General features: G+C 46.3%; 2 protein-coding genes across 9 annotated transcripts in view; both read left to right on the forward strand.

Moving 5' to 3' along the window:
* The window catches only part of URB1 (URB1 ribosome biogenesis factor), a 40,917-nt gene extending 38,437 nt beyond the window's left edge, over positions 1–2,480 (forward strand). For all 6 annotated transcript variants that reach the window (XM_086883730.1, XM_086883728.1, XM_086883729.1 and 3 more), the window contains 2 exons: positions 146–742; positions 1,336–2,480. In XM_086883730.1, coding sequence (XP_086739856.1) covers positions 146–742; positions 1,336–1,547 — 809 coding nt within the window. In that variant the 3' untranslated portion in view covers positions 1,548–2,480. The remainder of the gene's footprint in view (positions 1–145; positions 743–1,335) is intronic.
* A 9,100-nt stretch (positions 2,481–11,580) lies between these two features.
* Positions 11,581–15,971, forward strand: MIS18A (MIS18 kinetochore protein A). 3 transcript variants are annotated; one of them, XM_086883770.1, is made up of 6 exons: positions 11,897–12,318; positions 12,760–12,827; positions 12,905–12,971; positions 13,606–13,728; positions 14,839–14,932; positions 15,658–15,971. In XM_086883770.1, exons 1-6 carry the CDS (start codon positions 11,987–11,989, stop codon positions 15,736–15,738), a joined length of 765 nt encoding a protein of 254 aa, XP_086739896.1. In that variant the 5' UTR covers positions 11,897–11,986; the 3' UTR covers positions 15,739–15,971. The 3 variants fall into 3 exon arrangements, 2 of the variants coding, with proteins under 2 accessions (XP_023801605.2, XP_086739896.1); XR_015285280.1 differs by having other exon boundaries at positions 11,581–12,827; positions 14,850–14,932; XM_023945837.2 differs by having other exon boundaries at positions 11,581–12,827.
* The last annotated feature ends 1,745 nt before the right edge of the window (positions 15,972–17,716 follow it).

A 17,716-nucleotide genomic window follows, 5' to 3' on the forward strand; every position in this document is an offset into this window, starting at 1 on the left:
CTCTGGGAGGCTGCCAAAGGAGGCTGGTGCTTGCAATTGTAACAACTGAATCAAGGCAGGAGAGCACCTTACTTGCACAGTTTTGTAACAGGAGAATCCTTTGGGGTATCTGACCTTTGTCTTGGTGGTGGTTTTCTTCTTACAGAAAATATTAGAGACAAGAACAAACCTCAAACCTCATCTCATGTGTATCGTCACACTGGGAAAAAGAACGAGGTGGAAGATGACAATGCTGCAGATGTGGAAGTGTCTGAGCTGGAGAAATGCAGAGAACATCTGAATTCCATACTTGCCCATTGGGACCCTGTTTTCCTGGCACCACCCTCCACACAAGAAGGGGAGACCCTCAGACCCGGTGAACCTGAGGCTGAGGCGGTGGCTGTCACCTGTGCATCCACTCATGTTGTCACAAAGTGGCTGCTGAGGTCCCTGGCTGGGCAGAGCCTCCTCAGGGAGCAGGACGTGTCACCAGCGTTGAGGTGGCTGCGGAACCATGTCCTACCGCACTTGGCAGCCACGCAGGAGATGCTCAGGGATGAGACAGCAAGGAACAACCTCTTCAAGCTTTACAGCAGGCTCTGCCAGGCCAGCAGCACCTCAGCTGGGCTCTCCAGGGAGCTCGGGGTGCTCAGCTCCATCATGCTCCAGCTCATGGAGGAACAGGGCCTGTCCAGCACCTTCCACAAGCTTGTGAAATCCCTGTGCCTGTCAGCAACGACAGAAGAGGATGCGGACAAGACAGGTGGCTTGTCTCGTTCTTGTCACTCGTGTTACGAGGCAGTGGTGGGAGGAAGTAGGAAATTCCAGGACTTCTTGAATCCATTTAACTAGTTTTTCCATATCCGTCCAGGCTCATGGCTTCCCAAAACAGAAGCTGTGTCTTTGGTGGGATGTGGGCAGGGGTGGGCAGCACAGAGCGTGGTCACACTGAGGTTTTCTGACACTACAACACTCACACTCCCTCTAAGAAACTTCCCTTTCAAGGGCTAAAATGGAACAAAAGGTATAAAAAAATATAATTCCAAGAGGGAGAATAGTCTGCAAAAAACAAGTCCACATGGGCCTGGCTGCTAACCCCTATTGCTGGTCAAGGATAGCATCTGGCAGATCAGAATTCCAACTGATTTCCAGATATAACAGGAAACTGGTTTGTTCCTTCTTGTGAGTAGGATCACTGGCTTTGTATGGGCAAAGGCACTCCAGATTTTCCATCTAGGAAAAGAGCTGGGGAACTATTTTAAAACATAGTCCTGGAGGTAAACAGCTTGGCTTGGTATTGCTGTGTGGAAATAGAGGAATATCTGTTCTGATTTTTCTCTCATCTTTCTTCCACAGCTGTTTCTGTATTCCTGACTTCCATTTACATTGGGGACATGTGGCTTGGAGCACAGGAGCCGGATATGTTACTTACCCATGTCAGATTGGTCTGCACTAATGCAGGTTATGAATTACAGGATGACTTGGGAATTCAGAAACAAGGAGAGGAAACTATTATGTCTCTTTGCAAAAAAATTTGGCTACATCAGGGCATTAATTTGGGGAACTAACACTTTAACATTCTGCATTCTGCCATCATCACTGTGAGCCATGAAAGCCTCCTGAGCTGTTCTCATACAGACTTAACTTGTTCGGTCATAAAAACCAGTATTTTATTACTGCGTGCAAACTCAGGAGGAAGATTTTATTCGACATCTCTCAGTGGGACATTAAAGCCCCAGTTCCCTTTTCTTGAACAATCTGAAACACAGTATTATTTCTGTTGTTTTCATTACAGGCATTTTTAACTTTTTGAAGAACCAGAAAGTCTGTATGTGCATGTGTGTGTCATTAGTACCCATCCTCACGCCAATACAGGATAGGAAAAAAAGGGTGCAGAGCTTCCTCCAGTGGGGTGTAAGTGCAAATAACAAGAGGTTTGGTCATGATGATTTACTGTTTCCTGAAGAGCCTGGTTGCATTCATCATACCACAACCAGTATGAATAGGAGCCTGAACTTGGAAATCATGATGGTCTTCTTGGGTTTAGTTTAAAAAGCTTTAGTGGCTTTTAAAGACATTTATATCACCTGGTTTATTTTTATTACCCTTATTTTTCTAATGCAAAAATAATAAAAGCACCCTGATCCGTCACTGCTGCCACAGTGTGCGACAAAGGCCCATCTTCCCTCCACTTGGAACAGGTGAGAGATGGGAATAAACCCCAAAAGATTTTCTGCTCATTGATTATAGGTGAGTTTTCTTGGGAATTCCCTGTGAAATCTGATACATTGTTCTCGAATGTGGCCAAGAGGGTAGGTGAACATGCAGTGCCAGAAGGAGAGCTTTTGACATGTAAATCAGAATTTTTTCAGTGGACTCACAACTGCATGCTGTGCCCAGATCCCTTGTCCAAATACTGTACAGGGGAAAACCAGAACTGTACATTCCTTGTGATATGTATTGAATTTTTGGGGGGTTAAATAAAAATGAGATTAAAATGAGGGAATTGCTACTACATATAAATATTCTTGGCCTAAAGGAGTCATCGGCTCTGTACCAAGACTGGAGTTAAAAATTCTATTTCTTTAAAAACCCGCAAGCCCTTTAGCGGCTCCATTTTCTGTCAAGCAGAATTCCTAGGGGCTGACATCAGGGAATCTGTGAGCCGAATCCGGCTCAGCCGCATGTAGCCTAGCTGAGCTCAGTGCAGCCGAGCTCGGCCGAAGCGAGCCGAGCTGTCCCGAAGAGTGGCGACATCTGCCGGTAATAGCCGCTATTAGCCGAACAACCGATAATGGTCGAGGTCTACCGATAATTGCGGAGGTTACTCGAACTGACGATGATAGCCGAATGCATCCGATGATTGACGAGTTTAGCCGAAGAGCCGAAACTGCCCGAGATTTACCGAACCCAGTCTTGTTTAGCCGAGTTTGTTTAAATACATCCGAACGTAGCTGGGTTCAGACGAAACGAGCCGCGTTCAACCGAACCGAGCTGAGCTCAGCCGAACCAAGGCCAACCTTACGACGCCGGCCGAACCGAAGTGAGATCAACCGAATGCCTCGAGTTTGGCCGAACCGCAAACCTTATGAGCTCGGCCGAATCTAACCGAGTTCTGCCGAACCCAGCCTCCGGCTCTCGTGGCCGTTAATTAGCGCGAGTGCTGTCGCTGCCTAATGAACTCCTGCCCGCCCCCGCTCTCCCGTTCCTGTCCGTGCGGTGGCCGGGCCGCCCGTGGGACGCGGCAGCAGGAAAACCCCGAGCTGGGCGCCTTTAACGTGAGGCGGCCCCGCTTTCCCTCGCGGCGCCTCGGCCCGGCCCGCGCCGCCCTCAGGGAGCCGAGCCGAGCCGAGCCGAGCTCCGGGGAGCGCAGAGGGCGGCTCCGAGCTCCCCCGAACCGAGCCGAGGTCCGGGTAATGCAGTGGGCAGTTCCAAGTTCGGCCGAACCGAGCCGTGTTTAGCCGAGCCCAGCCACGCTCAGCCGAACTGAAATTCTGCTGAACTATTTCCCGATGTGTTAAGTGACAAAGACTCTGCTGAATTCCAGCACACGGGCAAGAACAGCAGCAAAAGCTCCAAGTGAGGTTAATTTACCCCTTGGAAGGGACCAACATCACAAAAGGCAAGGACACGGACAGTAGGTAGGTAATATTATTTATTGTTTTCTTCCACCGCTCCTTGGGGGCTTGCTTTAAAAAAACATTACTGACACCTTGGATGTGTCCCACAGCATTCCCAAACTTCAAACCTCTGGGATTGAACAGTGATTCCAAAACATTCCGGTGGCAAGCGCTCCGTCCCGGGAGCTGCTCTGGGTGCTCTCGTGCCCATTAATTAGCGCGAGTGCTGTCACTGCCTAATGAACTCCTGCCCGACCCCGCTCTCCCGTTCGCAGCCGTGCTGAAAGGAATGAGAAGGAGATGTCTTTACAAAGAAACTGTGGGCCTGCTGGTAGATAAACTCAGATACCGACACTTGAAAGAAGTAATCAATGGAACCATAAATTCCAGAGGAATTCCGTTGCTCACCCAAGGCCGTGCTAAATTCCTGGACTTAGAGAAAAAGAACAGAGACACAAAGAAAAACAAGGGGCTGGAGGGAATGCACATTGAAAGGGGGTCTGTATTAGGAGATTCGGGAAGTTTGTACCTCTCAAGTACCTCAGCCAGTGGGGAAGAGAGAGGGAAATGCAGTCGGGAAATGAGGATAAAAAGCAGACTGCGTCCTCCCAGCAACCTGAGAGACCCATAGGAAATGCCCATGGCCTCTCCCTTTATTCGAATAAAGTTATAGTACTCCCCAGTTTCCTTTTTGGACATAAACCTCTGGTGTTCGTGGATCAATTTTCCTGTCCGTGCGGTGGCAGGAAAACCCCGAGCTGGGCGCCTTTAACGTGAGGCGGCCTCGCTTTCCCGCGCGGCGCCTCGGCCCTGCCCGCGCCGCCCTCAGGGAGCCGAGCCGAGCTCCGGGGAGCGCAGAGGGCGGCTCCGAGCTCTCCCGAACCGAGCCGAGCCGAGTAATTAAAAAGCAGAAACAAGCTCCCAGAGTCTCAGCAGGTGGCCCAACACAGGTAGGCAGGGTTGGCATTTCCTTTGCTATTCTGCAGGTGTATTCAAGATATCTTTCCTCTGTGACAGGAGCAAGACAAAAAAAAAAAACAACATCTCACCAAACGGGATGTTTTCTTTCCAGTCTGTCACCTAGCTGAATACCACCACCTAGCTATCCATATTTTAAAATCAGCTGGAGAACTTGCATCCCCAACACCTGGGGACTGTCTGAGGAGAACTCTGGCCAGCTCTGTTAATTGTTAAGCACCCCTGGAACATCAGAGAGGTTGGAGGAGGCTGGAAGAATTCCAGTGTCCCAATACCCAAAGAGACTGACCTGGTCAAGCCAGATCACTCTTAGGCAGTGCTGCGACTGGCATTGGCACAGGCAGAATCACAGAACTTACGCTAAGATACAACTGAAAAAGTCTTTCTAAGGACAGGGAAGCTAATTTCAGACTGTGTTTGGACAAAAGTGCAGTGGCAATATCTGATGTCATTTTTGAGGGAAGTGTGATTTGAAGGGTAAAGGCAGCTGTACATCTGTGATTTAGTGTGAGGGTGGTCATGCACCACATCCAAATACTGAATGGAGTTTCTTAGTGCAAGAGATCTGCCTGGAGCCAGCAGGGAGCCCTGGAGCCCTGGATTGAGCCTCTCCAAGAGCAAGAAACATGGATGAGGGATGAAACACACAGATCTTCCAACACCCTGGGCATCCAGCTTGGGTTTCTCTCCAACATTACACCATCTGGTAGGAAAGTGATAGCTAGAAGATTTCACAGCCTCCAGTGAAATGCATGGGAGACCTGGAAGGAGCGCACCCTGTCCTCTTTCCACTGCATGAATTTCCAGCCTTGGCCAGGAACTATCTCCAGCCACTAACCTTTATTTTTCTGTGTCATTTTGGATGTTAATACAGATAATTGAAGCGAATGTTAATGCTCTGCGTCCCAGCAGTGTGATCATCAGCTGCCTTGGCAGGCAAATGGGTTTGAATTCCTTGGTCCCATGCTCCAGACCTTTTGTCTTGTTTCTGTGGGATAGGGCAGTGCTGACAAAAGGGACTGGGACACAGACACCTCACAGCGGGGCTTGTACAGGCATCAGCCTTCCCCCCTTTTCTGAACTCACCCATCAAAATTGGCACCAAATCATTCGGTATTGCAGAGAAGTGTGTGGTGCAACCAGATCATGGATTCAGGTCCAGGACCTCTCAGTATCTAAGGATTAAGCTGTGGCATGAGTAAACAGAGCTGTTGCATATGCCTTTTAGAAGACACTTGTTTCTGTGCAGATGTGCAGGTAAGAACAAGGCACTCTGCTGCGGAGTGCAGTGTGCCCTTGCCAAGAGAGTTAACCCTTGCTGTTTCACAGTGGGGGAAGATATGGGTGTCATGCAGAGCCAAAATTGCATCAACAATGCATGAGCAGAGGTAGAGGGGAGATTCTGCTCCTCTCCCCTGCTCAGGCAAGAGCCCACCTGCAAAGCTGCCCTAGGCCCTGGGGTCCAGCACAAGAAATATGTGGAGCTGTTGGAACAAGCCCAGAGGCAGCCAAGGCCGTGGAGATGCTCTGAAGGATAGAGCTCCTCTGCTCTGGAGCCAGACTGGGAGAGCTGGGGGTGCTCACCTGGAGAGGAGACGGCTCCAGGGAGAGCTCAGAGCCCCTTGCAGGGCCTGAAGGGGCTCCACAAGAGCTGTCCCCAGTCAAGGGGGACAAGGCATGGAGGGACAGGACATGGCTTCCCACTGCCAGAGGGCAGGGTTGGATGGGATATTGGGGAGGAATTCTTGGCTATGAGGGTGGAGAGGCCCTGGCACAGGTTGCCCAGAGAAGCTGCCACCTCTCACCAGGACACAGCCGAGCTCAGAGAGCACACAATGTCCTGCATGTCCCTGGGCTTGGCAGAGATGGATCTGGAGCACAGAAATGACGAAGGTAAAAGTTCTCCAGCCTTGATGTGAGCATGCATTTGTTGGGTGGGTGTGTCGGGATTATCACAAGAAAAGAGACATGAGGTTTCCATACAGATACTGGACGATTGTCATGCCAAGGGCAGTGGGCGGGTGACAGAGCAGAGAGGATGACAGGGCAGGGGGGTGGAAATTTACACCATTGGCTTCTTTCTGGCACTTCACTGGGTTTCGGTGCTGGAACTGGGAGAATTGGACTTGAAGTGGGGCTTAAAAAACAAACAGAACTCAACCAAAAAGGACAAGTTTTGTGTGTGACTGGGTTTAATAGTTTCTTCAGTCCTAAAATGGTTTTCTTACAGTATGTTTCACGCCTAGAAAAATTATAAGATCGGATGGTTTCAAAGCCTAAACAAATCTAATCAAATGCTGGTTTTAATTGATGATTTCTGGGCACTTCAGAAAAATTGAAATACATGAGGGATAAATATGTGTATTTTTCACCCAAGTGTTTTGCTTGGTAACATGATGTAAAAGTGAAAAACTTTAAAAATCAATACTTAGTTTAAGTCTTCCAAACACTCTGAAATTTTCATGTACACCTACTTCTCCTGACACTTTTTTAGGAACAGGAAATTTTTGGTGACATGCCTCTGCTACCCTGCAATTTCATATCCATTTCCACATCTGTTGTGTTGTTACTCCACCTCCTGCTTTGTGGTTTATTTGAGTAAACTGCGTGGTGGTTTTTTTATTGTTTTTGTTACCTCGTGTGAGCATGCCAGAGGCCCTAGGGTGCCAATAAATGAGAATATTAGTTGGTCAAGAGACACTCCAACTAAATAGTGACAGAGCAAGTATCGCTTCTGTGCAGTGATAAACATTGTGTTTCTAAACACTGGATCACTTGAGGCAGTGAATATTTCTTGCAGGTTATTTTTTTCACACCAGTATCTAACTTCCTTTTGCTCTGGTTATACTTACTTTGCTGGCGTTGATCCAGAGCAGGACATACACAGTAAAATAAGGAAAAGAAACGTCACAAATGCAGCAAGGCCGACCCAAAAGGCAATGACGATGGAGTCTGTGGACACAGCATGGTAATTCTGTCACATGCATTTTCCATGGCAAAAATAAAACACAGCAAAAAGATTTATCTCTAGTAAAGGTGTGCCATTTGATTCAGTTTCTTCTTTTAGAAAGAGGAATCTAAGTGCCAATTTGTAAAAGTTCTTGGGAGCCTCCTAAGAGTGTATGGCAACAGGAATGAGGGAGGTGTTGGGAAAAGCCTCCAGAGTGTGTTCTGGTGACTAGAACTATGCAGATATTTGACTGTGGTTCCTTTCACACTACCACGGTGCAGGAAGCTTGAGTGGTTGCTGCCCAATCCTGCAGGATCTTTATGGAGAGGCCCTCAGGAATGGAATTCCAGCCTTGAAAGCATTCTATACCAAGAGAAATAGCAAGGGAAGTTTATTGCAAAGTGTCCCATGACCCTCCCAGCACATCAGTGCAGTGACAAGATTGTGCCCCTTGTCCTATTCAGCTGCAGTGCTCCTGCAACCACCATAAAATAGTGCAAGATGTTGCCTGCTTTGCCAAGAGAAAATGGTTTATTTAAGGAACAAGAGGCTTCCCAGTGCCAAAGTGTTTTCACAGTTGGTTTAGTGGGAGGGTGAGGTGGCTGGGAGAGCAAAGGGAGCTGCTCTTTCATGTAGGCTACAGTTCTGTGCCAATTATTGTCTGAGCCTTGGGCTTACTGAGGGAGGGGATGAATCTGCTCCCGCCCCCACACTACATCTGGCCACTCTTTCAAAAATGCTCCTTCCTGGATCACTCTGGTGGCCTTGGGAAGTTTGGGTGCTCTGCCCTGGATTCACAGCCGGTGACTGGCTTTAGAGGAGGTGGAAAAAGAAGGGTCACTGACTCCAGAGACAAATATTGACCAAGATAAAATAAATCTTCCCTCTGAAAGTACAGAAAACATTGTGTTCTTTGAAATGGGTCCAGTATGTTTGACTGTTTCCCCTGTGAAAAAGTTCAGTATGTGTTGGCATCAAAGCCACAAGGAGGGAATTAATTAAGGGAATTAATAATTAAGGGAATTAGCCCAGCTCCTTTTCAACCCAAAACTGGAGCTTGCCCAGCTGTACCCTTATCAGAAACCTGAGTTTTGGCTGGGCTACTGAGAAATATCAGTGGGGAGGGGCAGCTTATTTTATTCTTCCTTTGCCCAGGGACGTCATTTGGAAAAGCCCAAAGTTTTGAAGTGTTCTACACCATTGGGACAGAAATTAAGAGTTTGCGTTTATAGAATTCCCTATCAGAGCTATTTTGGCTTCATCTTTTAGAAACAGTTTTAATACATTTCATGGAATTCACTGAAGCCAAATAAATTGGCTCCAGGGCTCAGGTAGAGCTTGAAACAAAATTTCCTGGGTTTAAATTCTGCAATTAGTATTTTTTTTTTTTTTTAACTGGAATAACATATTTTTCTATTTTACCAATCTATAAAAAGCTTTCCTAGTGCTAAATTTTACCATCACCTTTTGTGCGTGTTTTTCAATTGCCTATTTTTGTTTTTAAATAGCCTATTAGTTCACGGGCCAATTAAGATTTTTCATTATTTTTGTACAAAATGGAGAGAGATGCACAACATTACAAATAGAAAGCAAGACCATGACTTTTTATCTGGGTTTAGATTCATTTTCATACAACAAATTCAATCTCACAAAGTTTCAGAGACCAGCCACCTAACAGAAGAAAAGAAGTGCAGAGATTCAGGTCTCTGTTTCACATTAAAAAAAATAAAAAAAAAAAACTAGCAGGGTAAAAAACTGAATTAGGGAGCTGCAATCCCATCACAGGGTTATGGCAACTGTTTTGATTCCCTTGGGCTGTCCCAGCAATGGCCCTGAGCACACAAAGCAAATAATCCCAGCAGCGGCTTCTTGAGATGTAAGAATATAAATATTACGCAAAGACAGGAAAACCTGCAGAGTACATTGATTGCTTGACTGGTGCTTTTAGTCAAAACAAGAAAAAAAACTAACCACCTGTGCTATTGTTTCCCTTGGTGTTTTCATTAGAACTTGTAACCCACTGTTCTCCCCCTGATATTTGAAGAAGAATAATAGTACCAAGAGGATGCAGTCTCTATTCCTCCTGGGCTGCTGACATGGAAAAATGTCTATTTTCATCTCCTTAGAATATAAAAGCGCTTCAAAGGTGGCAGACTTCTCTACTTCTTTAGGGGGAGAGAACAAGTGAGACAAAAAAGTCAACACAAGATCAGTTTGCCCTGCTTTTTAATGGAAATAAGGCTGGTGAGATCACTCATAAGCACACATGGGATAATTTCCTCTGAAAAACTCAACAAATTTAAATTAAATTTAACAGAGGGTGAACATCTTGTCTCATAAGCACAGTTTCTTCAAATTTCAAGAAAACAGGCAGCTGAAGAAAAAGAAATGCCTATCAACTGCCACGGAAGGAAGTGCTATAACACAAATGCCACCTCTGTTATGCACCAGGTGATCCAAATGGCAGGAAGATCTTATTCAGGAGAAAACAGGGGAAAAGTTTCTTCCTGATTTTTGGGGTTTGCTATGCCAGCCACGTGCCAGGGACTTACATCTAGCTTAGCTATGCAGTTTGTGGTTTCCCTGGTGGAATTTGGGTGTAATAATCTGCCCTAACTTTAAGAGAATCAGAGGAGCAGCTCATAACTCGCCTGGTCCCAGCAGCACCAAATGTTGCTCTACAGCATTAGAGAGCAAGAGTTTCTGTATGGAAGGATGTGGATATTCACACCACTTTCTTTAAGGTGTGGTGCTCTAACATCGGAGGCAATAAACCCTCATCTGATGCAAATGCACAGAGAAGCTTTTCTAGAGGTGGTGCAGAGTAAGTTTCTGCTCCTTTTTCCTACTGCTGTCCAAGCAAGTGAAGGACAAACAGCTCCTAACACAGGCTAATTCAACCTTCACCATCAGAAAGGCAGTTTCTTGCATTGTTAGTGAGAGAGACATGAAGATATTCTGAAAGGCCGTCCCATTTTCCTGGAATATATAATAATTGCACTGTAATAACCTTGGGGAAAACAGGTTTAGTCTCTGAAACCACATCTGAACAGTTGCAGCCATCTTCAGTAAACTAAACAGCAATGAGTAAAGCCCATAACTTTGTTACTTAACAGAAGATGCAACCACAGGCAGAGGCTTGACAGAAATCAAGGGAAAGCACCACCTGCAGCAGGTACACCTCCAACACACCCTACCTGCTCTCTCTTGGTCTTTGTCAGTCTATCCACCACCCTCGGTTAATCCACCATGACTTAGCTTGTCATTTTATCCTAGCAAAACTTAACCAGGGCAGTTACATTAGAAGAACCAAAATTATTTGCCACTATAAGCAGCCATAAAAAGACATTGCGCAAAGCCAGGTGTGAAATGGAACGAGCTATTGCAAGGTGAGTTGGGTGAATGCTACTTCATATTCTTTGAAAATAAACTGCAGAATAATTTTCCACAGCAGCAAAGAATTTTCACAAGAATGGATATTATTACTTTATTAGTTCAGCAGCACTAAATCAAAGGAGGAATGGTCAAAGAATATGTTTGTAGCTTATTGTTCCTGGCTAGTGGAAACATACATTTCCTTTACAAAAAATCTGAATGTTTACCAGTTGCAATGTCAGCCTTGTCCCAAGATGAAAACAGTATTTTTATGAAAACCTCTGCTCTTTCAGTGAACTTTGGTGGCAGTAATACACAGGTAACTAGCACCCCACACTACAGATTTACAAGCCATCAAATTTCCCCTTAGCAAATGACCCCCAAAAAATCTGTCCTTGTAAACAAGAATTAGTGTCAGCAGTCTTAAAGCTTCAAATACTTTAAGATAAAGCCCGGAGTCAGACACCCATTCACCCAAACCATGCACTGGCATGGACTCTATTGCAAGGAAACAGAACCAGGTCAGTGACGCAAACTATGCAACAATTTCCCTGTGCTAGATAGATTAGCAGCTACTCCTCCACAGTACTTACATTTATTAACCTTCAACTTGCTTCCGTCTACTGGAATTGGATCTATGTAATCCCAGTAATATTCGTAAGACCAGAAATACTCAGAGGAGTTTGTTCTGTTAGCCATGTCAGTGGTGCCTTTTAAGCCAGCTCAGAACTCCGACCCACTGCTTTGCTTCACTGTACTTCAGTGCCCTCAGAAAGAATTGCACAACTGATGCCTGTGCCAATCACTCTGGGGTCCTGCAGCTCAAGGACTGCCTCGGGACTGAAAAAAGATAGTGGCAATGAGCATTAATGTGTGGCAGAGATGTAAGAGCAGCCCTGAAAATGCAGTCCTCACTTCTTTCCAAACACTCATGTTATTCCTCAGGGTGTTTTCAAGTGAGATGGGTGTCCCATAACCTAGGGACACGGTGGACAAGTGCCAGCTGGGTCACAAACCTTTCTCTCGGAGCAGCGCACTATTCCTGAGAGCTCCTGAGCACAGCTGGGCTGAGAAACATTCCTGAATGTATCTGGATGGAAAAGGCTGGGGTCTGGAGGGGCCGCACCAGGAGTGGCTGAGGGCACTTGACATATTCAGCCTGGAGGAGACTGAGGGAAGAGCTCACGGGCGGCTGCAGCTTCTCCCGAGAGGCAGCTCCGGTCTCTACTCCCTGGGACAGGGACAGCACCCAGGGAAGGGCTGGAGCTCTGCCAGGGGGTGTTTATGTCGGAGGTCAAGGAAAAGTTCTTCCCCCAGAGGGTGCTGGCACTGCCCAGGCTCCCCAGGGAATGGGCACGGCCCCGAGGCTGCCAGAGCTCCAGGAGCCTTTGGACAGCGCTGCCAGGGATGCCCAGGGTGAGGTTGTTGGGGGGTCTGGGCAGAGACAGGGGCTGTCCTGGACTCTCTGAATTAGGCGTGACCTGATAAAACGCTTCGTATGAAAAGGATGTACTGGAATAACCATATCCTTTGCTTCGATTCCATGACCTTACAAGCTCGAAACGCCCACCGGGCGGTGAGGGGGCACCTCATAGGCGGGGCGGGCGGGCAGTTCCGGGGCGCTCCCGGGACGGTTCCCGGCGTCACTGCCGCTTCCTCGGCGGGCGATTCGAAGGCGATGTCGGAGGCCGCTGCCGGTCCCTCGTCGGGCAGGCGAGACACGATGGAGCTGTGCCCGGAGCTGAAGAACTCGCTGTCGCTGCTGGAGCCGGGCGGCGGCCGGCCCGAGCAGCAGCAGCGAGAGCGGCGGGCGGGCGCGGCCTTCATGCCCATGGTGTTCATGTGCTCCGGCTGCAGGCGGCCTGTGGGCGACACCTCGAGCTGGGTTGTCAATGACGAGGAGAGCGGCTGCATCCTGCTGCGCAGTGAGTGCCAGCCCTGCTACCCCGGCGCGTCCCCGCGGTCACTGCCGCCATCCCTCCCTCCTTCCCTCCCGCTGCAGGTGCGGCCGGCAGCGTGGCCGTGGACCCGGGGCGGAAGGTCTCCAAGCTCCCCGGCGAGAGTGGATGGTGAGCGCCGGTGCTGGCTGGGCGCAGTCCCGGGGGAGTTGGGGAAAGGCGCTGAGGATAAGGCCGGTGAAGGGCCCGGAGTACTCGTGTGCCCCCGAGAGCGCCTGGAACAGTTCTTTGGGGTGGTCTATGCAAGCGGCTTACAGCCTAAGGGAGAGGGATTTCTCACAAGGACATGTGATGGACGAGGGGAATGGCCTTAGGATGAAGGAAGGAGGGTTGAGGTGAAATATCAGGAAGAAATCCTTCCCTGTGAGGGTGCAGAGGCCCTGGCACAGGTTGCCCAGAGAATCTGTGGCCGCCCGTGGATCTCTGGAAGTGTCCAAGGCTGGGTTGAACAGGGTTTGGAGCAGCCTGGGACAGTGGGAGGTGTTCCTGCCCATGGCAGAGGGTGGAATGGGATGAGCTTTAAGGTCCCTTCCCCAGTTTAGTGATTCTGATGCTCTTGCTGAGGTCAGTCAGCCTGAGGGGCTGTTGCAAACTCAGGCTGAAAGATGAGTACTCATAATTCACACTGCGCAAAGCAAGAAGGTATGCTTAAAAAAATTCTAATGCATGATTATTTTTAGAAAATGGATGGAGAAAGGTGCTTCCTTTTATTTTCTTCTGAAGAAATGTTATTTCTTACTTACAGCGTGGTAGAAACCTTATTCTGCTCTGGCTGCTCAAGAACACTTGGCAGAATCTACAGGTGCACCCCAAGGCATCTCGACTACAAGAGAGATTTGTTCTGTTTCAGTATTGACTCTATTGAAAGGTAAATGCAGAATATTTATGAGTCAGTCTGCCAGCTCCACTTCACCCACCAGGCATCGCACTCAGGCTGCTCCTGTTATATCTCTGGCAAGTCTAGAGGTAGTTTTTTTCCTCTGCTCTGTCCCAGAGTGGTTTTCTGTTCTGCTGCTGTTGTTATCATAGTGCTCAGTTGTGAAGAAAATCACCTGTGTAAGGAAAATCCTAGGAAAAAAAAAAAGCAAAGCAAAACAAAACAACCAGGCCTGCCTTTTGTGTGAGAAATTGCATTCCAGCCAAGGAAATATCACCAGGTCCAGGGTACAGGAGGATTCCTTCTCATTTGATCGGAAGAGCAGAGAAACCAAGCTCCAAGTAGGCCTGCCTGGAGCCTGTTAGGAGTCAGCATTATCAGCAGGAAGCGTGGCCAGAGTGGCTCAGGCAGAACTCGGGGTGGCTCTGACCTGTACTGGCCACATCTGCTCTGTCTTTGCTAAGGTGGGCAAAGGCAAATCTGACAACTGAGTCTGTGCTTGAGACTCTCACTCAGCTGTCTTAAAATCTGTCTAGAAAATGAAAGCATGCTTGGGTTTAGTTGGTTTATAGTACTTAAAAGTGGTCTTAAAGTATTCTTCAATAGCTATATCCTGAATTAAGGCTTCATGCCAGAGTTCTTTTATGCAAGCATTGTTCTAATAGACAGCGACTGTTCATCTGGACTAGTTTTAATGTCTTTTTTTTAATGTCTTCTGGTTTTTTTTTGAAGTTCCCATTAATTTTGTTGTATTGCTGTGAATGTTCACCCTCGCACTCTGGACAGTGGTTTTGGGGTTTTTTTCTTCATTACACAGCTATGATACTTTCTTTTTTCCATGGTAGTAAAATCCTCTAAAGCACTAACCTGGCTGCAGCCTATAGCACTTTCTTGGAGAGTAATGCTGCTTCTCCCAGCCAGCACTGCAGTGTTCCCTGTGCAATTTTTCACTGTATTCTGTAGCCCCAGAATCCATTGGTGTCTCTCAGGGTTCTGGAGGAGTGCCGTGTTTGGATTTTTAGCTTCAGAGTGGCAAGTGCATGATCTAAACTGTGGCATCTCGGCTATATTCTGTAGCTATATTCTATATATATTCTATAGCTATATTCTAGGAAACCTGGAGAAGGAAGCTGATCTTCACGAGGAACCGCTTACTCTTGAAAGTCGAGCTGTCTTGCAAGAGGTGCTGCAGAAGGTGAGATATAACCTTATATCATTCTTTGTTTAAATTGCCTCTGTGAAATCTTAATATGCTTCAATAGTTTCTGCAGAACAACTTATTTCACCCAGAGCAATTCAGTGCATTGTAACATGTCATGGACTGCGTCATGTCACTGGTGTCTTGTGTTATGCAAGATTTTCAGTAACTTTTCCTTCAGTTTCCATGGTAATTAGCATTTTCTGTTTATCAAGCACAGCATTAGGTTCCTATTTATGTCTCAGTAATTTGATATATTGTTTCTAGCTAGTTCTCATTCACTTCTCCAGATCTTCAGTTCACTTTTAGTCATGTTTCTTCTGCCTTTTGTGCAAATGGACTTAATGCTTTTGCTGTAACTTTGTCTTGAAATACTACATCATAAACCAAGTTGATGTTTTGCTCTCCTAAAATCTTGTGACTGCAGGTAGGAAGAGTTGGGAACAAATAGGGGCAGAAGTTGACTGTGGAAGCTGAAGGTTGTCTAACAAAAGTTGAGTGTTTGGCTTTGACGCTTACCAAGGCTGGCAAAAGTTACTGTGTGGACACAGTGAATGTTAGAGTTGGGTCAGCTTTAAAAGGATGAAAGTAGCAGAGAAAGAATCATATGAAAAGAATTGGTGATGTGAGATCAGATTTGAGCCCTTTCTGATATGCACACATGCTCTTTGTGTTTTCAAATTCTGTGTGTAACCAAGTACCTTTCCCTGGTTCTTTTGCAGGTCGATACAATACTGAATGCCCTGGAGACAAGACTGACCGTGATTGAGTCCTGTGTGGCTACTCTGCACAGGCAGGTCTGAGAGGAAATACGTCTTGAACTGTAGGAGAATGGCAAATGTGAAACTTGGCCCTGTAATCCTCTGGGATCTGTGGGAACATTGCAAAGGCTGTGAGAGAGATGAAAGCCATGGGTGGCCTGTCCTGTGGGGGAGCAGTGCTGACTGAGACTGTGTCCCAGCCAAGAAGTTCCTCTTCTATCCTTGAAGATGATACACCAGGGGTTTTCTTTGTAATAAAGACTTCTGATCAGTCAGCCTGTAGACTTGTGGTTTATTTAAATTTTTGTCTCTGAAAGCAAAGCGTTTATCTCCTGACTTCCCTGCTATTCAGTATCTACTGAAATGGGTATGCATTTTCCTAAGCAAATCAAAAACCTCCCTGTGATTCTGTAATTTCCAAAAGAACAGCATGAAGTCACTTTTCTTTTTCTTGTCTTCATAGCTTTAGCTTGATTTGTGCTCAAAGGCAGGAATGACTCAATAAACTGTATGTGGTGAATTGTTAGTTTGGTGGGGGTTTGTTGCAAGTTCAGGGCTAAAATATGATGAAAATCTTTTTTTGCACCATTAGATAAATGCTTTTCCATGTGGTGTTGAAGGTAAGTTGTTTTACATCTCCAAAGGGAGGAAACCAAACCAGGCTGATGGTGGCATTCCTTTAAGCAAGGTTTGCTATATATTTGAGCAAGTAATTCAGCAGTTTTGTTGTGTTAATGCTGGTATTTGGGTTGTGTTTGGTTTTCTGGGCATTTGACTAATTGTCAGTGCTTCTCATACAGTATGAGTGTTCCACCTAGAGCAAGAGCAAGCAGTTGTGGTATAAAGCAAGAATAATTTCAAAAAGTGGTTTGGATTTTGTTTCTGGTTTTTTTTTTTCTTTGTTACCCATCACTACTTGGCTTTACAACTGTGAGCTTTAAAAAGTTTTCTCCAAAAACTGCGAATGAATTTCCCCATTCTATCCCATTGGTAGGCGCTGCTTCTCTTGGAAAAGCTTCTACCCTCCACCTGCCCTGTTTTGAAGTTGTGCTCCAGTTCAGCCTGTTGTGATGGGTCTTACATCCTTTTCTGTTCAGCATTTTGTTACTGACAGACCTGCCAGAGGAGCTTCCATTACTGCAGTGTCATTTGTGGGGCAGTTTCTGCTCTAACAAGTTTTCAAATGCTGCTTAAGAGCAATAGACCTCATTCTGTATGTCTGAAGGTGAGAGAAGAGATGGTTGCATCCCAGAGCCTGATTTTGGAATGTTTTATGGAATTGGCTGAGTAGCTTTTACTTCTCAGGTTTCTGTAGTCTGTCCATGGCAGGTCCAGCCTGTGCTTCAACTTGGAGCCTCAGTCTGCAGGGAAATTAACCTTTGGGGAAGTTCTTACAGCTCTACTTAATGCTTTATGAATTATGCTGATTTTCTGGAAGTAGGCTGCCTATTCTTACCCATTTTCTTCTCTTTCCCTGAGGACTGTGCCTGCTGAAAGGCTGAGGTGAGACCAAGATCTCCGACTGTGTCTTCCTGAGGCTGAAGCCGTGTTTTCTGCCAATGATGACATAGTGGAAGATGCTAAAGACTGAAAACTTTGGGATTTTTGCCCTGAATGCCAAGACTCTCTCTGCAGCTGTGCCCTGTATATCTCTTAAAAGAGTTTCTGGGTTTAGAAAGGTTTTAACATTCTGCAATATTTATCTATAACTCAATTCAAAAGAATCCTACTGCATCAATATGGTGCTAATGACTTTGTTGGAGTTGGTTAATTAAAGCAAATCGTTGATAGGGGGTTTGAACATCCCTTGGTTGGAGCTGGCAACTCATTCAATTTCTCCTCATTCCTTTAATTTCTTTCAATTGTTTCTTCACCAATCACAGCAATTAGGATACATGATAAGGATATATATCAAATATATATATATATTTATATATATATATATATATATATATATATAAGGATATATCAAAATATATAACAGCATTTCTGCCCTGCTCTATTGGGAAATCCAAGCCCA

Source organism: Cyanistes caeruleus, chromosome 3, assembly GCF_971803275.1.
Source record: "Cyanistes caeruleus chromosome 3, bCyaCae1.hap1.1, whole genome shotgun sequence".
Taxonomy (NCBI): domain Eukaryota; kingdom Metazoa; phylum Chordata; class Aves; order Passeriformes; family Paridae; genus Cyanistes; species Cyanistes caeruleus.

Excerpts from the sequence above, each read along its gene's own strand:
- MIS18A (XM_023945837.2), top strand. The coding sequence starts at position 12,401 with ATGAAAAGGATGTACTGGAATAACCATATCCTTTGCTTCGATTCCATG. Across the intron at positions 12,828-12,904 it reads CGGCTGCATCCTGCTGCGCA|GTGCGGCCGGCAGCGTGGCC; the intron begins GTGAGTGCCAGC and ends CTCCCGCTGCAG. Across the intron at positions 12,972-13,605 it reads CTCCCCGGCGAGAGTGGATG|CGTGGTAGAAACCTTATTCT; the intron begins GTGAGCGCCGGT and ends TCTTACTTACAG.